This window comes from Arthrobotrys flagrans, assembly GCF_004000055.1.
Source record: "Arthrobotrys flagrans strain CBS H-5679 chromosome Unknown unitig_0, whole genome shotgun sequence".
Taxonomy (NCBI): Eukaryota; Fungi; Ascomycota; class Orbiliomycetes; order Orbiliales; family Orbiliaceae; genus Arthrobotrys; species Arthrobotrys flagrans.
In genome coordinates this window covers 1073309-1099278 of record NW_027137550.1, presented here as the reverse complement: position 1 = coordinate 1099278, position 25970 = coordinate 1073309, and the positions used below count along the sequence as shown (strand labels likewise).

The following is a 25970-nucleotide window of genomic DNA, read 5'->3' as shown; positions in this document are numbered from 1 at the left end:
CCGGGATCTCGTGTCACGATGGGTGCATACCGCCAACGGGTCTAGATAATATAGATACTACAGCTTCATGTTTACGATTACTCTTACTACTAAGTATCTACTACTCTACGATGGAACCATGTACTTAAATGTAAAATTGATTGATTGATAAATTGACGACAAAACACCCTTCTAGTCATCTCCATCCCATTACCACAAATCCAATCAAGGCTCCCTCCCATTCCCCTGGCAAAAGCAAACCAGCAGATCGTTAAAATCCACATCAATTTAGTTCCATCAGGTTATCTAGTCCGAAACCCACCGAAAGGATATAGTAAAACCGGTATAGCAGAGAGCGTAAAAAAAACATAGAAGGTCAAAAAGAAACAAAAGCAGTACAAACAATATGTACTGCCCAGGTAGGATACATGCATGACGTAATAGTAATGATCAAAAAAAGGAAAGAAAAAATCTCGAACCAAAAAGTTCAAACATGTGTTAAAGTGTTTAGATGATTGCTGGAGGCATGCCCGGAATCTCCTTAGTACGATCCGCGACCTTGACGTTGTTCCTGTAGGCCGATTGAGAACCAGTGTTGCCTTTAGGCGAGAACTCACACCACAATTGGTATTTGAGGGTTCTATGGAATATATGAGCAATGACCCAAGATACAAACAATGGAAAGGGTAGTTACTTATCGCAGCCCGTGACGAAGGCAAAACCAACCTGCTTAGACCCAGCCCAGACGATCTGAGTGAGATGCTTGGTGGCTAGCCAAAAGTCAGAAGAACAACAAACAGCAGATGGAAAAGACACACCATTGTCATAAACCCTAGGATTTTTGAAATCGTAAGATTTGTTTTCATCATAAAAGCTACAACCCACTTAGCAACCCACCAACCAAAACAAACAAAGGATCGTAGAATAGAAAATACTTAAACCAGATAAACCATTCTGGGTTATTCGCGGTGGCAGAACCGGCGAGAATTTCCCCATAAGGGCCATGAGAGGTTTGAAAACGACAATACGGATACGCGACATTCGCAGCGTATTGGGCCAAGGTCGTGTTCCATGTGACAGGCGGTGATTGGTGAGCCGCTCGGTATTTGTTAATCAGGGAAATAACCAGTTGTAGATTCCCGAGAGAGTCAAAGCTGACCAAAGGAGGATCACCTTTAACTTCAACAACACCAGAGCCCTTACCAGAACCCTGAACATTGTCAAAACCCGCGGCAAAGACGCCGGCGATACACCCGAGAGTGGCAAAAAGGTAGAGAACAACTGAAGAAAACAACATCGTGAAGAAAGAGTAGAGATGACCTCCTAAAAGATGTTTGTGTAGGAGAGAAGGATGAAGTAGATGTATTAGGAATAGGAGGAGGATGTGTGTTCGTAGGTGAAGCGAAGAAACGAAAGAAAGAAAATCTACGAGAGAAGGTGATGTTTAAATAGCCCACCCCCCTCGCCGAGGGAAACTTCTGAATATAAATTGTAATTGTTCCGATTAGGATGCGTAGAACGTTGTATACGTTATGATATCATAGGACTTTGTGCCCTCTCCGTTGTACGTTATGCGGAGGATGTAATGTAGGGCTTCTTGCCCTTCCTGTATCTGATCTGTACTCTGTCTTCGATCCATAGTGATATGGTTTCGTGCCCTCGACGTTATACGCCGTGCGTAGGATGTTATACTGCACGTTATCATCGGTATTAGATCCCGATGAATCACCACCCCCTCACCCAAAATATCACCTACTGGGGGGCCCCGAACAGGCCCACCCAATATCAAGAATACAAAGTATCTCTACAAACAACCGCGTTCTCCCATCCCTTCATGACGTGTTCCCCACCTCCCCAATATTAGGTATATATTTCCAATCACAACAACTACCACTACAGATGCATTAAACATCTCCAAATCACATGTGCCCCACCTCAACCCCATACGCTGACTAGATGTACACCTCTGCGTGTTCAATTTCATTACCTTTTTTTTTTTTTTTGATATTATTTTACTAGTATCTACGAAGACGATTGGAGATGATTGATGATCTGATGGGGGAGTGCGATCCGGAAAATGCACCGTGCTGGTGGGCTTGCGGGGGACTAAGGTATCGGTATCCTCCCGTCAATTCAACTATTTTATGAGATATCTAACATTGCCATTACAGAAAAGCTTGATACTAAATTTAATTGGATTCCGTTTCCCGGATCCAAAGGTATGACCACTCCTCGGTCACACAATACAAAACCATGACCAGCTTGATTTGCATAAGTTGAAAAGTATTCCCTCTAGCCAATTTAAATCCTTCACAAACAGGAAATAGTTCAAGAATCTAAATCGCGATCGCGATCCCAAGAATGAAGGTGAAATTAACTTCAACGGGGTGACCTCCGTGGTTAGTGTACGTTATATTGCAGGGAAGTTGACGAAGCGATGTACAAAATATTGTACGAAGCCCATATTTTGGACAAGTTCATGCTTCACTTGTTGCATTTAGTTTAGGGATATGTAAGTTTTCCAGATATTCTCCAAATTTTAGTCGGTCTACTAATATAGTATCACATGATAGCCACACCGATAGCGGAATTATGCACTATACATCATTCCTAACCAGCAACTAGGGTGATACAAAAGACCTCTCTGTCGATTACGACCATATCCTTCTATTCACCACCTATTCAACCAAAGACACCCCGTCACACATGGGTATTACCACATCACAACTACTCCCCAGTGCGAGGAAGCAGGCGTCGAAAAGGACGCCGAAGCATCATGAAGCAAATGAATATAACTGACTTATGAATTCTACATATATAGAGATCGCATTGACGACCTCGAACATGAGGGCTGAATTGCTGGCTCCGGTTGCGAAATGAATATATACCGAGATCGTGATGAAGATCTGAATAGTGATGGGGGTTGAAGCCATCGCGCAATCCAAAATGAATACTATACGTAAATCGCAATAACAACCTGCGATAGAAAAGAAACTAAGCGCCGCAAGGATGATAGAGGAAAAGGTATATCATATCCAAGATGATAGAGAGGTAAAGCTGACTTTTCCAATAATGATAGAGATCAAAAGAAACCTCTCTCAGAAAATGATATAACCAGATTGCTTCAAACTCGAAGCATACTCGAGAGGCGAAGGCCCGGGACTTATGATCTATAGCTCAGAATTTAACGGTAACCTACCCTAAATTAGATTACTTACTATTTTGGTCCCACATTATAATTAAACTATTTTCAGCAGATACCACGGGAATGAACCTACCAGCTCATCCCCTAATAATAAACATTACCAATCGCCAAAGAGACCTGCCCGAGGTGGATACTGTAGCTGCCCCTATTCCCTGAAGGAGTTTATGCAGCAGGCGTTTTGCCTAGAAGAATGTCGCGAATAACTACATCGCATCAAAACTTTTCGGCATACTATCGCCTAACCCGACGCCAGCGTCTTTCCATCAGAGGGTACGACACAATTCGTACCTAAGAAGCCAACCGCCATGATAAGCAGAATCATGGTCAACGCGATGATATATTCTATAAATCATCGTGACCAGGCCTAGGTGGTATTCACCTATGGCCATGAATTTACAAACGGCGGGGACACATGCGTATTGACCAGGTACTTCACCACCCCTAGATTCTAGTACTAAAGACGCTTGATAATCTAACTGTTTTCTTATCAATATAGCCTGACCAAAGTCTTCAGACCTGATCTGATGCGAAGGACGAGAAGCCTATCCCATTTAATTGGAGAAGCTCGAGGGGGACGATAAAGAAGAGCGGTGGTCGATGATCCACTCGAAAACCCCGTGTTACTAAAGCCATCAAGGAGAAGACGGAGAAAGGAAAAGAAGAACTCGGATGATTTAAAGAATGCTGGAGATAGCAGCTGCAGCTGCAGCTGCTCAAACGGGTTACACTATGTTTTTGCAACGGCATCGCGCCTATCCAATTGAAGACAAATCTACGGGTGCAATAAAAAAGACCGTTCTATACAACTCAAAGGCAAATCCAAGCTAAAAATGTAGTAGAACTTTATATGAAGATAAATCCTACCAAAACCGGGCTCCAAGTACGTAATCAATATCTCTTATTTCAATTAAAACCAACAGAAGAAGCCCAGAGAGGTTAACACTTATCATTTTAGGAGTTTGATAGTGGCAAAGGGATGATGTCCATCCATCGTGACTTAATGGTCAATGGACCAGATATAACTTCTACATACTTATGGCTGAAATCAGTGAATATATGAGAGTACTCGGTTTAGCAAGAAGCAAATCGAGCGATATGGAGAATCTAGAAACAAGGGACGAATATATTCACATATTATCACAATACCATTTGAAACGGGTCCCAAAATATGAACAGGAAGACAAAGCGACGCCAGTATATGTCGATCCGTATCTATAACCCATCAAAATTGGCAATTCCGCGTGATCCCTATAATCTCTTTTAGTCTTGTTTGTTGGAATAGTCTCGAGGCCTGCTATTAGAATACAGATATAGTAGAATTTATGGAAGATAAAATTACGCACACTTCCCGTAAATTCTCCGCACGCATCATGGCTACACGATAGGGATGTTGAACGTAACTAAGAGCCTTTTAGTCTTTAGGCACGACCATTTTCAAATGCAGATATACACCTACGGGCACTAATGGACTAAGTTTGTGAGATATTTCTACCCAGTCTTGTACCCAATTCTACCTAAATACCTAGGTAAATAATACAGCTTCCAAAGCGTCGAAGAGTCTGATTAAGATTCACGCGATCCTAATAGATACACATAGGTCCAGGTGAATTTCCCCTCGAGCATTCGGCGTTGATGTCCTCTAGACTCGAATCCGGGCAGGCCATCTTCTGGGCATCGAGCCGTAATATACATGGGTGCAGATTTTCAGTAGATGCAATTTCCCTTTGCCTCTAGCCTCGAATCGAGGCTACTTTAGCTCATAGAGAAATGACAAAGCTTCGAGAATGTCGAGATGTCTTACACGGCAGAGAACAAACGATAATCTGACTACCTTGTATAGAGTTCACAGATGTATGATATCCACACATCATGAATGACAACAATGCTTCAAACTTAAACGAGGAAACGTGGTCAATTTCTCAGTTGACGTCTCTTCGTACCACCCTCATCGAGATATACCTATAAAACTTATATTTTCAAGGATATACCATGTACCTAAACTCATGGGTATGGGAATCAAGGAAGTTTCGGATGAACATCACAAAACGCAGCCGACTTTAAATTCCAACATGATATCCATTACCAAGGAAAAAAAAGCCTCATTGCCTATCTTCGAGATCTTCTGTGCGTTGGTAGATGACGTTAAACAGTACGATTTAGACAATGGTGAGTAGTAACAAAGGATATAAAGCTCAGCAAAGGAAACAAAGCTGACAGAGCCAATAACTTTCAAATACGGCCTCCCGAACCGGGTTCACAATAGATATTACCGAGGACACAATATCAATTATAGAAACCCTCAAAAAACCTGGGGGATTGGAAGCAGAACATCAAACCTCCAACATGCAAGGGAATTCGAAAAAAAAAAAAAACCTAAATAGCAGATCTGAATCCTTTAAGCTATGGGCACTAAACTTCAGACGAAAACAAATCATACATGTACATGGACGTGCATCGCACGTGGGTCTCACAGCTGCACAGGGAACTAGCGGAGAGCATATAATGTCCTAAGAATTGGGATCAAGCATTTTTCGATTGGAATTTTGAAATAGTTGATATGGAAGGCAAGAGACACAAGAGAGATAAAAGTCAGCCTAGGCGAAGGGTGGAATATGACTCTATTGCAAGAGTCTCGCGAACCCTGTTCATGCACATTTCGTCGCGGTCATTCCCAAATTGTATATTAATACTAAATGTGGAGCTATAACCTTTTTGTCTTATTACTAGTCCTAAAATCTAATAAACTCAATTAGATTTCGCGTACCGTGACTGATAAGAAGCTAGAATCACGAAAAATATGTCGAGATTTTGGCGGTGGGCTGGATAACGATGTCAAATTAGCGTGGTGCAGCAGGCTGGAATATGCCTCAGAGTTCCCGTTTTGGTGTGTGCGGTCCCACCCGCGCTGTGACCGGGTTTCCGTCGCCTGCAGCTCGATGGAATGGCCCAAACAAAATCTGCGAAGCTTCGAAATTGATTTGCCCTAATCGAGAATCGAGATGGCTGATAGCTGAAGCATTTCGTGTCTTCCAAAACGCATTCTAGATCGGTATCTCGATGTAACGAAAAAAAAAAATATAAAAAAAATTCCGAAAATTCCGAAAACTCCGAAAATTCTCCATTCTAGGCGTCGACGATGAGTTCGCTGTCACATTTCGTTGGTTGGAAAAGAAAATGTGGTTTTTGACGGGGTTCAACTGGCTGGTTTGATTCCCCTCCAACCTCCACAAAACATCCCACATCCGCATCGCTAGCATCACATTAAAAAAAAAAAAAAAATTTACTGACTGGCCTTCGAAATGTGGTAAGCGTAGACGCAGTCCCAGCGAATCGTGTCTCGGGATAGCAATTCTGCCCAGATCGCTTGCGAACATGCCCAATCTCACGCAGAGCTGGGGAGCACTGCAATTGCAAGGCAATCGAAAGCAATGTCGGGCCGGAAGGGGCCTGCCAAGTTGTGTGAAACGTGTATCCATTGGACTCGATAAAGGCTTCTGCCATTGGCTATTATCCTGCCACTTCCCATGGTCACATATCGCGATGACAGTTCTGGCTGCATGCACATTACAATTGGGTGCATATCCGAGCCAATTGAAGTGATATGTATGCGTTGTCACGCAAAAAAGCGGAATGCCAGGCCAGTCCGTGAAAGTTAGAAGGAAAAGGACGGGCAAAATTTTTCACGAGATGAGTAAAAGGGCAACTGTTAGCAATGACGAGAAGGTGGTGTGGAGACATGCGGATACACGCTGCTGGTGCGCTCTCCTGTGCAGCCAGACAGTTCAGCGACAGCCACTACGCTATGTGATAAGCCTGTTAACATATGCTTTGCAAGCTTTTTTTTCTCGATGGTTGGGTTCGGTTTATATAATATATACGAGTCGGCCCAGGAATGCTCGCCTTCGCCCACCGACTATTTGCAAAATAATATAAAACACAAATCCGACTTTACGGATTCAATTGCGTCTCGAGCTTCACGTTATCAAGGTCCAGGTGATCTTTAAGGAAGTTCTGGAAGCACAGTTTCTCAATCAAAAATGTTTCTTTGGAGGTCGAAACCAGCTGCTGAAGCAGAGGCCGCTGCTCCTGCTCCAGCACCTATTGCCCCTTCGATCACAACAAGCCCTACAACAGGAGCACCATCACCCGCCCGACCCGTTATTTCTGCAAACAGCATTTCTGTCAGATTTTCGACATCCGACTTTGCTATCATCAAGGGAACACTAGGGAGGATAGATGACCGTACAAAAACCGACAGTCAAAAAGCAGGGCCGAGGAAATTAAAGGGCAAGGATATAGATTATGAATACATTCAACACCTCGGACAGGGGAGCTATGGGAATGTGTCGAAAGTTAGGCGGGTAAAGGACGGAAAGGTATGCAAAACAACTATCTTTTTTTATCGAGATATATTCGAAGTCTTTATTCTGCAGAATTCTAATATGTCTTCGAAATTTAGATCATGGCATGCAAGACTATCGATTGCGCCCGAAACCCACAACTTTACGACTTCACATGTCGAGAGGTCGACATCTGGTCGTCCTTTAAGAATGAGAAGTATATCGCTGAGTACGCGCAAGACTACTCATGGAACCCATCAACCAAGAGCATGCGGCTATACATGGAGTTCTATGAGGGAGGCGACTTGCAAAAAGTGTTGGAAGCATGTCGAGCGGACGAGGTCGCAATCCATCCTTTGGTTGCAACATACTGGGCTACCGAGATCGCTCGCGGGCTCAAGAACTGCCACGATAGGGGCGTCGTTCATAAGGACTTGAAGCCATCTAATGGTATGCTTTTTCCTATAAATTAAAAATCCCGACCACAGGCTAACATTATGCAGTCCTTCTCTCGATGCCATATGTCTACAACGACATGCTTTGGACTGCTACCCTAGGCGAGAACCTAACAGGTGCGTCTTTAAATCCCGCTTTCGAACCAAGGAAAGTCATATCGACTAATACGACCGTATTATAGAGAAAGAAAAGCAGCTTGCTGGCCAATTCACTCAGTGGCTCAAGACAAGGTCTCCATGGTGCCATATTTCTGACTTCGGTGTCGGAAAGAACTCTAAGGGTGGTCTCAACGGCGAGTCACCAGTCAGTCTATCAACAGAAACCACATACCTCCCTCCAGTATGTTCAATATGCATCCAACCCTCAAAATTATACCACAAAATCATTCTAACGAGGTTTTTAGGAGTGCGTCGACTCTGCCGCAAAATATACAACCAAGTCGAACGTCTTCAGCCTTGGCCGAATTCTATACGCCCTGTGTCAATGCGATCTCCCAGTAGATACTCCTCTCGAAGATATTCAACCTCTTCCAGTCGAATACCCCGAACGGTTACGTGCTTTGATCCCAAGATGTCTCAAGATAGACCCCGCAGAAAGACCAACAGCCTCCGAAGTCGTTATTGAGCTTATGGAATCCCTCGTGGATTTCTGCTGCGACAACCAATTCCTCAAACTTAAGTCTAACATTGACCGACAAATCAATCCCACAAGGCCGATTGCCAGGACGAGGACCCTCTCAAGTGCGTCGACTCTGGCCAACGTCTACACCGCCCTCAACGGTACCATTGCTGACTCCACCACCGAAAGACCCACCTCACCTGCCGCCCTCTCAATCTCCGACATTGACCCAATCTCTAGAACTGGAACTCCTTCTCAGGAACCCCGAAAATCAACTTCCTCACCCCCAGCCAAGCATGTCTCCCTCGCTGTGATTCCAGAACAGGCCTCGCCGACCGTCGGCCCATCCGCCCCCGCCCAACCTCCAGCTAAGACCGCCGAAGATTTGCGTGAGGATCTCATCAAAGCATGGCACTCTCGTGATATTAACGCCATGGAAAGAGCCTTGGTCGCCGGTGCAGATGCCAACACAGTCGCCCGATCGTGGCCCAAGATCGGTATCACAACCGAATATCCCTTGCTCAACTGGACAATAAAAGACGGCTGGTCGAAGATGATGAAACTTCTTGTCACCCACGGCGCTACCTTTGACGCCCCCATCTCCGACATCGTCGCTAAGCTCTCCACACAAACTGAAGTCAAGAGTTTCCAGAACCAATATCACCCTATCTACCTCGCTGTTTTCATCGCCGACTTTGCTATTCTCGACTTTTTCTTCGTTGAACAAAACTATAACGTCAACTCTCAGCACTTGGAACGTGGAGATACTCCACTTCATATCGCAGTCATGAGGCAAGATTTGAGAGTTGTCAAATACCTCCTCCAGAAAGGTGCTTCCACAGAGTTCAGAAACGAATTTGGTGAATCCGGTGTTCACCAGGCCGCCAGATCATGGGGCACAAAGGTCAACCCATGCCTTGAGTACCTCCTCGAGGTATTCCCCGACGGCGTCAACGAGGTCGATGCATCCGGCAACACCCCACTCCATATCGCCGCCAAAGACGGATGTTTGGAGGGTATCAAGGTTCTCCTCAGGAAAGGTGCAAAGACAACAGTAAGAAATGAGGAAGGTAGCACTCCTGAGATGTTGGCTATTGGACGACAGTCGATTGCTCAAGCTTTGAGAGAGGCTGAGGGACTTGTCCCAATCAAGGAGAAAGATGAATTCACGCCGGAGATGAGCGTTGGTGTCATGCCTGTTATGCCTGTTATGGCGACTGCTGGTGTAGTCGCTTAGTTTGCTTCACTCCGTCTACGGGGTATGAGATGGTGAGTCTGGTGCACGAGACAATTCCTGATTCTCTATATTTTTTCGGTTATAAATGAGTTTGGAGTTCTTAGGTTTGCTTCTATCGTTTTCCTTTTCGGTCAGCCTTGAGTCTAGGCGTACATGTTGGCAGCTTCTGTCTTTGGAATGGGGTTTATGTGTCTGCATTTTTGTTTCCTATTCACGATTTGATGTTCTTTCAGCTTTCGTTTTACATGCTTTCTATAGTTTTTGCTTTCAGGTTTACGAAGATTTCGAACGGCGTTACGAACAGACTGGAAAGACTTGGTACGATATTTGCATGTGGCACTACGCATAGGACGAGATTTACGGACATTCATTCACAGGCGTTTTTCTTTACTCTATTTCCTTTGTTCAAATTTATATTTTCATTTGGATACGACAAGCTACGAAACTTTAGTATATAGCATTTTTCTAGTCTGTGATACAGCGCGGGCCATACTTTCATATGTTTTCCATTTGATACGGAAAACATTTTTCTATTACATATTCGAGTATAAATATTTTCTTTTGAAACTTCTTTTCTAGCTTCTCCTATTCTTGAATTTCGGATCGTAGGACTTTCTAACCATCATTATCAACACCGAGTATATGATATATCGTATTGATCATGGAGGTAAACTCAAAATTGCATTCGCCACTCTTCGGCCGATGACCGACTCCCTCTGCGATCTTCGAATCCAAGGCTTTCAAAGGCGGGGAATCAGTAGCAATAAGTAAATCCCCCCGCCTTTGGCCTTCACGTTCCCGATTGCATATAATATCCAATGATCAACGATCGTTAATGCCCTTATAAAAATTCCCTTCCCCTCACCGCAATCCTCACCGATGCCAACTCTCCAGACGATAGGCATTTTTTACCCCACTAATTGGCCAACTTGACCCCCCAATCGCCCCATTAATGCATTGCAGAAAATAGACATTAGATGGTACCTATCTAATGTACTATATGCATGTACCGACCACAAACCCCCCGCGCCACCTAATGTTAATGTATGCAACATGTATGTCGGTTATCAGTAACTGCAGTCCTGCCTGCCTTGCCAGTTGTCCCTGACACAACTGGATTCCCTGAAACATTAGTACGTACTTTGATAAGGGTGGGATTTATGGATAGGTAAGAAAATACAGGCGAATAAAAGTGTGGGATGGAGTATGGGCGCTAAGAAGATTAGTATGGACACGCACGTGCGGGGATGGCCGGACAGCTCACCTTACATTTGAAAGGTCATAGGAATAGCTCCTTGCTGATGAAAAATTTTGAATTTGATATCATCCAGTTATGATCATGTGAAACCGATATTTTGTGGGGAGAGGTGATAGTCATTTTCTATTGACAGTCGGAATTTTTCTATTTCGGGAGCTGGTCAGGCTATGGGCTGGCATCGACGCTGCTGGCGGGATAATGCTAGTATTTCCGATATGGTAAGGGATCTTGCTTCTCATCCAGTCCAGTTTCCTTTTCATCGGTCAATCGGATCCGGATATCCTGCGGATTCGATTCTTCGTGCTTCATCTATAGACTAAGAGCTCATTGCAGCAGATGCCTTGTACCTACAGATTTCGATCGAGCTTCTTGGTGCTAGCATACTGCAATGAGGGAGATTGGGTTGGGATGATGCTTCTTTAGGGCCGGCCGTTCCTTTTCACTGGAATTTGGGTAAAACGCTAGACTTTATTTATGCAGTTGTATGTATCAATATTATTAGATCGTGATGCCGGACTGTTATTGGCTATGAAATAGGTGACATTGAAAAGGGAATAGTGAATGGGGAATAAGACCAGTGTAGTCTGTCAAATTTTAGTACAAGACTACTCAAATCTGGAGTCTACTCCAACTATATGTCTTTTGATACCATTGTGAATATTAATTGCACATGCATGGCATAAACAAATCAATTCATATATAAGGCCCAGAGCTTTCTAAGTTGAAGCTAGAGGATGTTTCACTTGGAAAGTGAAAATTTGGCTTACTAGAAAGACCTCAATATCGTTTCTTGGAACCGCTAAATTGCAGATCGATGCCAGGTGTTTGTACAGAAATATAAGAGAATATGCGATCGAAGCCAGAGCGGTGCATACGTGATGGAGTATTTCGATATTCGACAAATATAGATATCGGTCAAGACCTTTGCAGTAGGCCTACGAGGCAATTCAATTCATCAAGATCCTGGTATTGAGGATATAAGCTTAATAAGTGCAAAAGCTAACTCCCTTGTATTTACACCGAGCACACTGCCTAAATGTCAAAATAGGTAGATCAGATTCAAATCTTCAACTTCTTATTCTAAATCATCTATCAACCAGCACATAACAACCATCAAAACATATCGGAGCTTCGAAACGATATATCCGATATATATAGTCTCGAGACCATCTCCAATATATGTGCTTCGATCCATACTGGTGTATCCTAGGTGGGTTGGAGCTTGCTTCCCTACTAGATGCAGATCCACTTGGTGATATCTAGCCTAGGGAAATACTCTTGGTCTTCCGTCTCTCAGCGCACTGCAACCGAACATCGTTCCTTCCAACTGCCATCGACCTCCCATCAGCTGATGCTGCTCGCCAGCCATGCAGCGTCTTCCTAAAACAATGGCCCTCCTGTTCGATGAAGGAGATTAGCTTTTAGGTATAAATGCCTTCGTGGCGGGGCCTTACCCTCAAATCGTTGCCCATGACTGCACGCGATACAGTGCTGGCATACTTTTGGAATTCAGATACCTTAGTGGTCAGTAATCCTTCTTCCTTACTTCCAACCTATCTGACCATGTGCTTTAAGGCAGATCTAGCCGGACACACAATGCCCTAGATGATAAAACATTAGCTTAGAGGATGAGGTGATTCGGGCAGGATATTGATGCTATTGAGCTCTCTAAGTGCCTCCTGGTCGTATGAGTCTCGTTGACTGCATGAAAAGTACTCGGGTGAGAGATACTGGATGAGAGATCTGTTTGCTAATAAACAGGTCCAGAGGCATACTACAAAATAGTTACTGTACGGGGCAGTGTGATTAACGCTGCCAGCAAAGAGGCGAGAACGCCAACTATGCTCTAGCTCGACCTCGACGCTTCCTTTCTTCTCTCTTCACGCTCGTGACCGCTTCTCCTCTTCTTTTTACATCTCCACCACTATCTCCCTCTTTCCCCCCTCCCCCAAAGCCCAGGAAGCTTTGGGTAGCTCATCATCTATCTCCATCTCCCAATCTCTCAATAGATTTCACTCCTTAGTGGTAAGTATACCCCCCAAGATGCCATCAAATTTGTGGATGGTGGTCGGTATTGATGTGATTGATGATAGATCCAAGATCACCTCGTGGTTCCGTCACAACTTCGTCTAGAACGTTTCTAGACCTCTTGGTAACCTAACCATAGTCATTATGTCATCACCCCCTGGTCCAGCTCCTACAGGGGGTGGCTCTCCTATTCAGAAACGACCCCAAGCCGTACCTATCATTGACACGGTCACTACGCCAAAGAAACGAGGAGTCGTTTCCACACTCCCTTCAACCCCTTCCGCTAAGGGGAACAGTCCTACGAGACTGCAAACCACGCCTACACGTGGTCTTGGGAGTCCGAAGCCTCAATTCACCTCGAAGTCCTCCATTCCTGGTCGATGGTTGCCTTCTTATCCTGAGGATCCAGTTTCTCAGCCGGTGTCTCAACCAACTCCACAGCCAGTTTCACTAGCAGGTGGGAATAAGATAGGGAAATCAACCCTGACCGAGAAATTCCATTCAATAAAGAATCAAAATAACCTCCCGTCTGCAATGCACGAAACCTCTTTACAAGCTAACAAAGATACGGGGCGAACAGCTTCTCCCAAGCTTTCGAGCTCCTCCTCTAGTGGTTCTACCTCCTCGCGTGAAAGGACTCCACCATTCACCATTTACGAAGAGGCGGTCCCCAAGCCTCCCGGTGCTCCAAAAAGTCCAGCACTTCCGCAGTCTGAGCCGACCATCCAAGCTCCAACTGCTACCTCCAAGAAGGCTCCAGCTATCTTGGAAGCTTCCCAAGGGTACGGACCTAACAACCATCTCCAATCCCAAGATTTGCTTTGGGGTATGAAAAAAGAGAAACGCAAGTCTTCTCAAACGTTACGTCGTTTGCTCTCGGAGGCTCAAGACCGTGAACGCGTCGACGACCAGCTGGTCAAAATGAGTGTCATCCCCCCAACCGTCCCAATCATCGGAGTCAGCGGGAAGTCTCCTGGCCAGTATTCCTTCCCTAGTTTTCCTGTTCAGGAAGGGCCGAAGACCAAACCGTTTGCTCCCGATGACTTGCTCCTTCAATCCATGGCAGAGATTCCAACCTTCTTAGAAAGGTTCAAACCCAAGGAAGTTCGTGCCTTATTTGGAAATTATGTCGGCAAGTTATTTCTCTTACTCCCTTATGTAGAAATGAGATAATGCAAAGAGGATTGGTACTAACCATGAGAAATCCGTAGCCAGCTGTGACGATATTGATAATATGGCCTGTCCAATGCGTATTGGGCAGCTTTCCATTTTTGTTCCAATCAAGATGAAAAACGGTGAAACCATCACTGTCGGCCTTGCTCCGTTTGAGCTTTTCCACACCGGCTGGAAGGGAACTGGATCTCCAGTTCCACCCCCCGACCGATCCATCATCGGTAGAAGGGCTTACGCCGTCATTGTCCGACAACCTTTGCCAGGTGACTTTATCATCAGCCGAAGCCTTGCATCTCCGACTGGAAACACTCAGGGTATGTGATCCCTATGATTCGTTTTTACCATAAGCTCGACAGAACTAATGATACCACGGTAGGAACTGTCATCGGGATTGTTGGTGGCGCTTGTGTCTTGCGCGTCGAGAAGTGGTTCCTCCGTAGTGACTACTTCAACACCGAATCCCGTGTCATCCCCGTCATGGGTGACCTTCCTGACAAGCCAAAGCTTGTCCTTTACAACTCTCCTAGAGCCTATGATAAACACAAGGCCAAGCTCGAGAGGAAGTTCCAAGACCGAAAGGACCAGGGGAGCCGTCTGAGTGTCAAAGACCTTGGAGGTACGTTACGCCAAGTCCCAAAGGGGAAGATATTAGGTTGGGATATCAAGGTTCTCGATTTCGGCCCGATTGGCCCACCAAAGCATTTGAGTGTTTCATCGCTCGGTGGTGACCCGGAGCCCCGATTCGAGCCGAAGAGGGACCCATGGGATAACATCGATGACGAAACAGCTAACAATGGTCCTGATGAAAAGGCGACGTCAACGCTATTCCCCAGCAGCACAGCGACGGAGGGGGGGACGACGATGGAGTCGGGGTCGGAAGAGCTGAGGGTTGGGGAGGCAGAGACAGGGTCTACGGGCAAGAAGAAGGGGGAGGGGGTGGTGAAAGTTTGACGAGTTGTCTCGCGAAGTTGGACGTCCAAAGCCCTTAGATGTATAGCATTTTACGTGCAGGTATGATGATCATCTACTCCCGTGCCGAGACTAACGTTATACTAACAGCATTTGTAGGACATTTTGATTTTGGGCCTTTGACTTTGATCTTCCTCTTGGCTTGACTTTTAAACTGCTATTCTCCTACTTTGATTTCTTGTCACTGAATTGTTGTATCATTTTGTCTCATTCTTGACATTGGATTTATCCACCCTTGATTCTAGAATTTACCTTGGAACCAAGTATCTTCCACTACGGAAGAAATCTTTTATCATCTTCCTCCAAGGAATCCTCTTGCTATCAAGCCTCTCAGACGAAAATACATCCTCTTATCCACTCCCCCAACCTTTTCCCGCATGCTTTACAGATTCATAAGATGCCACGTTTGTGTTTAATGTGTTGTTTACGACAAAATGCAACACGACAGCCCATCCCAAGTCGTTTTGGGACGGGACTGTTACACAGACCTAAGCACCGAAGAATTAATTCAGTAGTACCACGTAGTAAGCTATAGCTACGTAAGCTCGTAGTAATTAGTAATCTATTGATTAAGAACAAGAAGTATTCCGGTATTTCAAAATGCAAATACAAGCTGACATATCAACTCCAAACCGGCCAACGACGTAAATTATAGTAGTGTATTGTAATTTTCTCTCCGTCAAGAGCTCCGGGGTGCCACCGCAAAGTTCTAGATTCTATCATTATAGGCTCATCTAGAAGCCTCAACCATGTCCATAAAACACCCCTAAACTCTCTTTCCCTTTTTTATCCCTCCCATCTAACAAACTCATCCTTTCATCCGGTGCAACCATACTCTCTGCACCAGCCTCATAATCTCCACCGTCCTCTGAAGAAATACTATAACCATCTAACCAAGCGTTTCCCTGAATACCTGTTTCGATTGTATTCTTTCCCGGTTCGCCGTGCTGGTAGTCTCTGATAGCGAAGAAGATGGCGGTACCGATTAGGATTATTTGCATGGTTCCTACTAGGACGTATACTATCCAGGCGGACCAGCCGGCGGATCCTACGCGGGAAATGAGGGAGAAACCGAATATCCAGGTTGACTATCCAATATTAACATTCAGTTAAACGGTAAAATTGTGGGATATATATGCTCACCGGTGTCGACAAAGCCAACATAGCCACGCTCAAGCTCCCCAAATGCCCCAAGTGCCAAGTAGTAAACACCTGTGGCAACCACTGCGTACACGCCAACGCCGCCACCAAAACTCCCAAGAAGTCTGCCCAATTCTGAGCATACGACGGAAACCGATGGAGTATAATCGCAGACACAAGCAAAATAAGAAGCGCCCACGCAAAGACAAAGAATAGCACAAACCATGCTTTACGGACTCGACGGTACGTACGCATTTGACTAGACATCGAAGGACGGCGGCCAGTTCTTTTGGCTTCAGCTTCTTCGCGTGCGTAGTAGATGTATAGGAACATTACGCCCAAGAAACAAGCTACGCCGTTAATCACTTGTACCATGCCGAGTAACCCCGCTACACACGGATATGTATCGTTTGTTTTGCAGCATCCTATATCTACTTGGCTACTGGGTAGAACTAGGATATTGGCGACAGCGCAAATGCCGGATGAGGCCCCAAGGAGGATGTAAAGCGTGGAAAGGCCTTCGGCTGATTGACGACGTATTATACGGGCATATTGGGGTATGTAGGATGCGATTGTCCAAGCTATTAAGCCACTGTATGGTGATAGCGATTAGTTAGCGCTTCCTAGGTGGTATGAGTTTAGCGTACCAGGAAATGGCGAATGTAGTCGTTGACGGGCTTTTGAGTTCATCGCATCTTGCGCTAGGATTTACATCGAATACGCTCCTACTACCGCTATTTATCGAAAATTCGGACGTTGAAGCCATCTTTCGAGGGAGGAAATCTTAAGAAGATAGAGATGTGAGGAGCAATAGAAGAAAGAGGAAGAGAAAGACCCTAGCTAATCGATATCGCAATAGGGATATGATAGAAATATAACGCATCGATTGCACTAGCGTCCTAGCTCAAAAAATAATATTGTGTTGCGGGTGGGTGGCGGAGCGTTATCGATGAGGTCAGTGCGATGAATATGCACGTTACGGCAAACGAGACTAGTCTTGCTGCTGTATCTGCAGCTCATCGCGAGCATTATCGGGGCTAGAAAATGGCCACCCATAATCCGTTGATAATATCAAAGACGTATTAATTTCTAAACGAGGCAGAAAACCGGCTTATTGGTTACAAGACTGGGGGTGTTAGTCGTAATCCCTGTTTCTTAAAGTTGTTGGGGGGAGCTCGAGCGGGCAATGTTAAGCTTCGAATGGCGATAAGTGATTGACCATGGAAGATGGTGGTGAGAAGATGGGGGATCCTAGCGTTTTTTTTATCCTTGCAGATGCATTTACGGTATCACAAAGAAAAACGGCGTTTTCACTCGGCAGGTAATCAGAGGTCGGGATGTCGTTTTAGTCTTCCACTTGCTCGATAGAGTAGATTGGGTGATACAAACGAATGTGTGTTGTTTATGTTGGAATCCACGAATTGGGCGATGATTTGCCTGTTTGTCCGTGTAACTGCGCCCCAACAGGCCTTATGACGTCACGTGATCCTGCTTCCCACTATTAAAACAAGCAACCCTCATGTAAATAATTGATCATCGAAAAGAATAATCGATCGACACAACCTCAATAGCAATACAAAAGGGATTTACGATAGCTTCAACTATCGATCTCCCAGTTTGCCTCTTTCACTTTGACAACCTGTTCCCTTCCAGGAACAACAGTAACCTTGTTCGGCTAGCGTCGATCAAACGGTGTTTGTATCGCCTGATTGTAATATAACGCCACATTCAACACATAGGAATTGAGGCTTGTTGAAGCCTGCGCATGCATACAATGGGATTTTGGTAAAGCAGGCAAGGGTTTTGAGCTGAGCAGACATTATTGCCCGCCTAAGGAATTGTCTGCCGCAATGTCGAAGCTACAGGCCCAACAGAATAGGTGCGGAACGGGGATACCACAACATCTTAACGATATAAAAGTTAACAATCCGTATTTACCATCTGAATATACCTCAGTGAAAGGATATGGGTTTGCAGGAAACCCTGTGAACGCTCGAGTTCATTATGGCTTGATTGCATCCGGTAATCAAGTAGTCAAAAACGCCCAGAAGCGGATGAGATCAGTAGATCTCTAAGAAACGAGGTACTTTGTATTGAGATGGAAGCTGCTGGCTTAGTGGACTGCCCTGCAGCTATTGTACTGGCAGTATGCCGCCGTTCCGGCCGCTATCTGCGCAAAAGAACTACTAAAGTGCGTACCGCCAAGTCATATCAATAACACGAGACCTATCAGCGAGAACCTGCAGAAAAGTCTTGGGACGAGTTTACAATAAGGTTTACACAGTGCAGACTCTCTTTTGTCTGGCGCCAGCGAGACAAAGCAATGTTGGTACTCTAATACCCTTTTCTATGACCGATGCGTGAATACAGTCGCAACATCTCCAACCTTAGCTTTCTTTGGTTTCTGAGGGATAAGAGCGCGAAATAGACAGCCGTCCCCCGGCAAGAGATTACAATAGCCAGAACAGCCTTTTCGATAGAAGGCAACTGGAAACCAGTGCCTTGAATTCAGCTAAATATTAGAACCATCACAAGACCAAGGAAACACCATCGTCCCCAAAACTTATTAGTGATGGAGATAAGGATAACAGCCAAGAGAGCGACCTTCCCAACAGAAGGCAAGTAAAACCTAGCGCCTCGAATTCACCCAAACATCAGAAGCGGCACGAGATTAAGAAGCCACCATTCTCTCCAAAAGTCGCTGGATCTGGCTATCAGGACAATACCTAGGAAAACAACTCTTTCAACGGAAGGCAACTAGAAACTGTCGTTCTATGGTCGTCTGAGGCTCAGAACCAGTTTGAGATTGCGGGATTACCTTTCCGTCCAAATATTAGTAGTTCTGAAGTTGAGGATAGTACCCTTGTCTCGACTCCACCCCGACAGGCTGCAAGGGAGACAAATAGCACCCCAGCCCGATCGGCTGCAAGGGAGACGAATAGTACTCCAAGGATGGGCATTTTGGGCAGAATGGGACCGGTACCTCTGGGAACGCATGGGAGAGGACCGAAACTTTATGAATGGTTCGTGAACCCAATCCCATATCAACGTGAAGTCAAAGAATTACTAGAAATCGATAATAACAAAACCAAGAACGGAACTCAACGGAACAACTCCCTCTCAAGAAAACAGCCGAAAACCACCGATGCAGCGCTTTTGAGTTCACTTAAAAACCAGAACCTATACGATACCATCAAATCCTCATACTTTACGACGACCCTTGATTCTGGAGATGAAGACACCACATAGAAGGAGCATTTTTCCAACGGTAGAGAACCGCAAACCAGCGGATTGCTTCCGAGTTCACCTGAACGTAAGAACCAGGGTGAATGGACGGAGTTACCTTTCTCTCAAGAGATCTCTGATGATGAAGATGAGAAAGAGGACCTTTTGAACGTAGTGGAGTTATTCGAAAGACGGGAACCGGATATTAATAAATGGCCCACGAATCCACTTGAATATCAGAACGAGTGGGAGACTCAGGAATTGCTATTCTCTGGGGTGATGACCGATGACGAGAATGAAGACGCCATGGGGGAGCGGAGATAGAAATCAAAGCCGACCCAGGTCGAACACCACTATCATTGGCTGCAGAGGCGGGGTCCACTGAAGGTGTTAGGGTCCTTTTGGACAGATGGGCGGATTTGGATGCCAAAGACAGCAGAACAGGGTATCCAGCACCAGCGTGGGCAGGGAAGTTTGCGTGTTGTGAGACCATCGAGTTACTCTTAAAGAGAGACGCGTATGTAGACCTAGGGGGTCGACTACCCGAGTATTTACTAAAGGTGGCGGGAGGAAAGCAGGAGGGGGCTTCCATGTTGAAGCGGGCGTTACAGGGACCGGGAGAATTTAGTCTAGGGAAGAGCTTGGGAGAGGTGGAGCGGGATACTATGAGAGGTATGCTCGTCTGGGCTGCGGTGACGACGGAGATTGAAATTATGAAGTTTTTGAGAAGGAGGGGTGTCGAGAAGGTGGGGTCTCTATCGTTGAAAGAGCACGAGGCTGATCCTGAACCCCCAAAACTAAAAAGATTCCCTGGGGTTACGTGTCAACAATACCTTTTAAGCCCGCACCGAAAAAGCGTACACTTACACCTGAACCTGAAGGAGACAGCGACGACAGCGTCGACAGCACTAAAGTTGGTCTGTTTGCGTGACGCAGCGTCCAGCATCTAGACTAACTCAAGCCTACACGCCGAACATGTACGCACCGCAATCAAGTATAATAACCCAAAGTACACGCTGTAATTCAGTCCTACGCTCGTTTTTAGACTAGGCGACGGCGGGATACAAGTACTCTGCAGTACGAGTGAGATTGTAGAATAACAGTCCGTCATTTAGTTCCATTGTATTTTACTAGAAAAGTAGTTCTTATATAAACTAACATGACTTACAAGTAAATTTCTATGCCTTTCCTATAGTCTCATCCGAGCCTAACCAAACTGCGTTGTTAATGTTGGAGTATGTAAACTTAGCAGTGATCTACATGATTGCAACACGGGTCATCCCACGCCCACACATGCCCCAACATGTGGGCATCACCAGCTAAACCTTTCTTTCGGGATGACTATCTTATTCGATTCGATTAGCTGCAGCTAAACACCGGCCCACGCTTTCTTTCCTCGTACATCACTCACATCGCCGACTTCCGATGGGGCACTCTTCCCTCAAGCCGATTTTCCCCAATACCTACCATACCGCGTCCGGGTCTGATGCCTGCTGACGCATGTTCCAGCAGTTCCAGTTCAAGTCCGAACCAGTAACAAATCGGCTCAAGAGGCTATTCTCAAACACCCTGACTCGCGCTGCTCCCAGCCGGCGACGTTTCCCACGGTTTAGCGGCCGTCGTTGAAGGCAAATCCGTATCTTTGGGTCCTGTCGTGCAGGAAGTGGAGTCCCAATTTCGATACGGTCCCTTGCGATTGTTTTGAAACCATCCTATCTCGTGGCTGGTCGCTACCTATTATCACGGGTGAAGTCCCTCTTGGTCCCTAGATCTTACATGAACGAGTGGAAGAAGTATATGATTGGTCCATGTGCTTGCATGTTCTCTACGTATTGCCCTGGCACAGAAGTATTAAGCAGCAGCCTATTGCCGACTGTTGAAATGAGATAGGGCATGTTATCTGTGCCGAAGACGCTAGTTTGAGCCGAAGAAGCGAAGGACTGGGGCCAGACCGAATTCCTTTCTCAAATCCCATTCAAACTCGGCAGCCAGGCGAAGAAATTCCCACGAGTAACTAACGAACGAGACGGGCTTAATTTCTAATACGCAGATTCGATAAAGGCGTAGTAGTCTTATCGCCAACGGTAATTACGCCGGTTGACGCAGGATCACGCATCGAATACCCGCCTGTCCAGGCGTATTAGCTCCAAGCTTGGGTTCGTTACCAGCATTATTGAAACCTTCCTCTTTCACAAGATTTCATAACGTAAGAAAAACCCTTATTTGGACGCTGTCATGCTCCCCAGATCGACTTTCGAATTTTCATCGAAGCTTTCCACCATCTGATTTCGAGATCTCACACGAGGCTAGTCCATAGTCACATTCGAGACTTTTCATTTTAATTTATTTATTTTTACTTTCGCGGAATATTCTGCGACAAGATCTCGGGCTAACCCGGCCCTGTCTTCTTGCCTTTTGCGTAATCGATAGCACTCTCTTGTCTCCCATCGTCTTTCACTAGTCGGCTCGACGTCCTGCCTAATAGCGACGCCTCCGTATATCCGCTGCCTGTGCCTGCTGTACCCGAATGCGCCATATACCGCGATGAGTCTGTAGCTTCATCTCGCCAGCCTCCGACACATTTTTTCGTCTGAAAAGAAAGGTCTCATCTTAATACCAAAAAATACCCCTACATCCGAAATCTCGCCGGGACTTCCCCTTACCTCCCCCGTTCTTGACCATGTCGAACGACTTCATAGATGGTGGTTCGAACGTGAAACGGCGGCGGCGCGAGTCGCCGTCGGACTCCGAGTCGCACAATTCCCCGCCGCAGCCGACATCTGCGACACAGGCGAATCCTCCGCCGACGCAGCTATCCGGCGCCACTTCGTTTCGAAGCGTGACAGCATGTAATAGGTGTAGGTTACGGAAGAATCGATGTGATCAAAGGATACCAGCATGCACGCAGTGTGAAAAGGTGGGAGTTAAGTGTGTGGGTTATGACCCAATTACCAAGAGAGAGATACCGAGGAGGTGGGTCCATATATTCAGACTATCAAATGGAATTCGTGATACTGACCTAACATTCCTTACAGCTATGTCAACTACCTCGAAGAACGAGTGACATACCTCGAAAATCTTCTATCGACAAACAGTCTTGCTTTCGAACCTCCTACATCATTCTTCCCTCTGAACGGTCAAGTAGCAACTTCTCCGAGTGCATCCGGTGTTAACCCTTTATCACCTTCATTATCGAGAAATGGCATCGATATCAATGAGGGCGCGTCTCCCAGTTTTGTTAAGCCTCCTACACCGGTGTCGACCCAGCATACCCCCAGTATAGTTACTATCAACCCTGGCAACCGTCCGATAGACGAAAACGCCGACCTGATCAAGAATGATCCTACGCTCTCTGCCATATCCTCGATACCGGTTCAAGGTACATCGGATCCGCGATTCCTAGGTTCTACATCGGGTATCTCCTTTGCCCGTCTGGTATTTGAAGCCGTCAAGTCCACCAATGGGTCCGCCAGTGGCATTGATATTGGGAGTGGTAGTGGAAGTGGTAACGGAAATGGTGGTGGAAGTGGAAGATACACTCCTGTCGGGCGTTGGAACCGCCGTTCATTCGCCCAACCTGGGGTATTCAGCAAAGATACTGACATGCGCGATTCTTTCTTCGGCTTACAAGCCAAACCTGCTATTCCACCGGCTCCTTTCCCGAGCGAGGTTCTCGGCCGAAAGTTAGTGGAACTGTATTTCGAGCACTCGAATCCACAGATACCGATTCTGCATCGGGTTGAATTCATGAAATTCTTCGAAGCAGCGTACGATATCCGCCCTGGAGAGGCAAGGAGTCCACAGACGCTATATCTGTTGAATATAGTGTTTGCGATCGGAGCCGGGATATTTGTGGATAGAACACCGGTACCGAGTCCTGGTATTGGAGCGGATATGAAGAGTATATACGAAGGAAAGCAACAACCAGAGGCATATCACGCTGCGGCAGTATTACATCTCGAGGAGTTTCTGCGGGCTAGTTCGGGTGGGTTAGAAGAGTTGCAAGCTGTTTTGCTGCTTGCAGCATATGCGATTCTAAGACCGGTTAGCCCTGGTGTGTGGTATATAATTGGAGTAGCGATGAGGCTGGCAGTCGACCTAGGCTTGTTTACAGAGGAGGTGGTACCGAAAGGTGTTGGTGACGATGGGATGAGGGGATGGAGAAGAGATCTAAGAAGGAGATTGTTTTGGTGTACATACAGTCTCGATAGGCTTGTTAGTACGTGCGTCGGGCGGCCAGTACAGATTGCGGACGAAGTTATTGGTATTGAGGTATGGCCATTCTCGAAGTTGGATGGATATTTGGTACGAAGAATGGCCTGCTAACTTTTGTTACTAGTTTCCGAGCTTCCTACCCGACGAATTCATAACGCCTATGGGAATTAAGCAGCCGTCGACACCTCCATCAGCGACATACAAGAGTATATCATACGCCTATTTCCAACTTCGTCTCTTACAATCCGAAATATTGCAAGTCCACCACTATCAGCAAACACATAATCATCCCAACAGTCTCCCGCAGCACGTCCACCCAACAGGCCTCAATCTCGTTACACCGTTCCTGAAACCGCACCAAAGTCTTGTTGAGTGGAGGAATGATGTCGACGCCCGACTAAGAGAATGGTTCGACGGATGTCCGAAGACTAAAGAAGTCACAGGATGCGCGTTCAGTCTGGAGTTCTTGGAACTGAACTACTGGCTGACACTAATGATGCTGTATCGACCGAGTTTATCGGTTCCTGATCTATTGGCCGAGAAATTCGGGACGAATGTTGATCCAAATGGAAAGGTTAAGGTCGATGGACTGGAGAATCGACAGAGGGACAAAGTGAGGGATAAAGAGGAGGAGGAGAGGGTATATGGCGTTGTTGCAGACGCGGGAATGAAGGTTCTACGGCTGTATCGACAACTTCATCGGATGCGACAGGTGAATCATACGTTCTTAGCTGTGCATCACTTGTTTATGGCTGGTAAGTCCCTTCCCATAGCTTAAGGTTATTCGAAGTTTCCTCGCTGATAATAGTCAGGCATATCATTCCTCTACGCGATATGGCACTCACCCACAGTTCGTGCCAAACTGTCGATGGACGATGTAGATTTCACCATCCTCGCCGCAACCTCCGTCCTCGGTGACCTTTCCGACCGCTGTCCACCTGCAGAAGCCTGCCGCGTTTCGTTCGAACGAATGTCTCGCGCAACAGTAACCATGTGTCTTTCCGGCACAGAACCTCAGATCCTAAACTTCAGCAAAGATGAGCCGAGTCCACCACCGGATGAGATCAAACCGTACACATCGAAACCCGAGGACGAAAAACGGCCTGCGGCGAAGAGGAAGCGACAACATACTTTCGACAGTCAGTTTAGAGAACTATTTGCGGGGAATGAGGATGTATTAAGTCAAGGTACTGGTGCGGGGAAGGTACCGCGTGGTACTAAACCCGGGAAGTCGCAAAGACTAGTAGACCGTGGGTTTCACGCCGTTATTAAGGAGAAGCCGATTGATGACCCCACCAACGAAGGCGAGGAAGAAGTTGAAGATGAGGAATCGAGGAGAGCGGTGGCAGCGGCAGGGATGCTTGCTGCCAGTAGCGGTGAATTTTCACCTGGAACGCAGGCGTATAGTATCGTGGAAGGGATGACACCAGGTGACGACGAAAGTTTAATATCAAGCACGAATTCCTATCTCGCAGCTACGGGTGCCGGAACGGGCTTACCAACGTCTACATCCCAAGCTGGGGATTCGTTAATGAGTGGCATTGACGCCGATAACGACGATTGGACGGTTGGGTATCATGGACTGAGTGAGTTTGGAATGGAGAATGCTGCTGCCGCTGCTGCCAACGCTGCAAGTGGGTTCGGAGGACTAGATGGAGGGAGTGGGTGGGGTGGACCGTTTGATTTGAATATGAATTATGGAGGGTGGGGGGTTGGAGGGTTAGATGGCAGTTGGACGAATGGGAATGGGCAGATGGAGCTTTTTGATAGCTTTTTCTTTGGAGGACCAGGGTTGTGAGTGAGATTGGTATCGATGCGAGAGAGTATGAAATTTTGGTGGGATATTTCTTGGATATAAGTTCATCTTGTGTTTATTTTTCAGGGTCACATATTTTGGGGCGATGTATAATGACATCATGGCGTTATGATCTTATCTTTTAGCTGTTTATAACGGTGATGGAAAGTAGTTTAACTCTCGCCTCTCCTTGGATATCATGAAAATATTAAATAAAAAAGAATTCATTCATTCGCACTACCTGCAGCATTTTTATGCCATTTAAACAACAATAGATCGTTATTACTCCTCAAGCTCCAACCACGAACCAGGATCTTCCTCAAATTCCGGTC

The 25970-nt window shown here is 46.0% G+C and overlaps 8 protein-coding genes across 8 annotated transcripts; 5 read left to right on the top strand and 3 right to left on the bottom strand.

The window, feature by feature from the left end:
* Positions 1-486: 486 nt before the first annotated feature.
* On the bottom strand, positions 487-1276 carry DFL_003440 (uncharacterized protein; the record flags this gene model as incomplete). The annotated part of the gene is made up of 4 exons (XM_067632379.1): positions 487-619; positions 674-749; positions 798-853; positions 915-1276. The coding sequence occupies 4 exons, from the start codon at positions 1274-1276 to the stop codon at positions 487-489; spliced, it is 627 nt and encodes a 208-aa protein (XP_067490653.1).
* Positions 1277-7221: 5945 nt separating this feature from the next.
* DFL_003439 (uncharacterized protein) lies at positions 7222-9835 on the top strand (the record flags this gene model as incomplete). The annotated part of the gene is made up of 5 exons (XM_067632377.1): positions 7222-7560; positions 7644-7974; positions 8028-8096; positions 8162-8319; positions 8384-9835. The coding sequence occupies 5 exons, from the start codon at positions 7222-7224 to the stop codon at positions 9833-9835; spliced, it is 2349 nt and encodes a 782-aa protein (XP_067490652.1).
* A 3430-nt stretch (positions 9836-13265) lies between these two features.
* Positions 13266-14294, top strand: DFL_003438 (uncharacterized protein; the record flags this gene model as incomplete). Its single annotated transcript, XM_067632376.1, has 1 exon — positions 13266-14294. The coding sequence occupies one exon, from the start codon at positions 13266-13268 to the stop codon at positions 14292-14294; it is 1029 nt and encodes a 342-aa protein (XP_067490651.1).
* Positions 14295-14406: 112 nt separating this feature from the next.
* Positions 14407-15245, top strand: DFL_003437 (uncharacterized protein; the record flags this gene model as incomplete). Its single annotated transcript, XM_067632375.1, has 2 exons — positions 14407-14608; positions 14671-15245. The coding sequence occupies 2 exons, from the start codon at positions 14407-14409 to the stop codon at positions 15243-15245; spliced, it is 777 nt and encodes a 258-aa protein (XP_067490650.1).
* A 761-nt stretch (positions 15246-16006) lies between these two features.
* On the bottom strand, positions 16007-17169 carry DFL_003436 (uncharacterized protein; the record flags this gene model as incomplete). The annotated part of the gene is made up of 3 exons (XM_067632374.1): positions 16007-16351; positions 16407-16995; positions 17051-17169. 3 exons carry the CDS (start codon positions 17167-17169, stop codon positions 16007-16009), a joined length of 1053 nt encoding a protein of 350 aa, XP_067490649.1.
* Positions 17170-19355: 2186 nt separating this feature from the next.
* Positions 19356-19652, top strand: DFL_003435 (uncharacterized protein; the record flags this gene model as incomplete). Its single annotated transcript, XM_067632373.1, has 1 exon — positions 19356-19652. One exon carries the CDS (start codon positions 19356-19358, stop codon positions 19650-19652), a length of 297 nt encoding a protein of 98 aa, XP_067490648.1.
* Positions 19653-19833: 181 nt separating this feature from the next.
* DFL_003434 (uncharacterized protein) lies at positions 19834-20574 on the bottom strand (the record flags this gene model as incomplete). The annotated part of the gene is made up of 2 exons (XM_067632372.1): positions 19834-20438; positions 20496-20574. 2 exons carry the CDS (start codon positions 20572-20574, stop codon positions 19834-19836), a joined length of 684 nt encoding a protein of 227 aa, XP_067490647.1.
* A 1734-nt stretch (positions 20575-22308) lies between these two features.
* On the top strand, positions 22309-25641 carry DFL_003433 (uncharacterized protein; the record flags this gene model as incomplete). Its single annotated transcript, XM_067632371.1, has 4 exons — positions 22309-22601; positions 22664-23900; positions 23968-24598; positions 24656-25641. The coding sequence occupies 4 exons, from the start codon at positions 22309-22311 to the stop codon at positions 25639-25641; spliced, it is 3147 nt and encodes a 1048-aa protein (XP_067490646.1).
* Between the last annotated feature and the right edge of the window lie 329 nt (positions 25642-25970).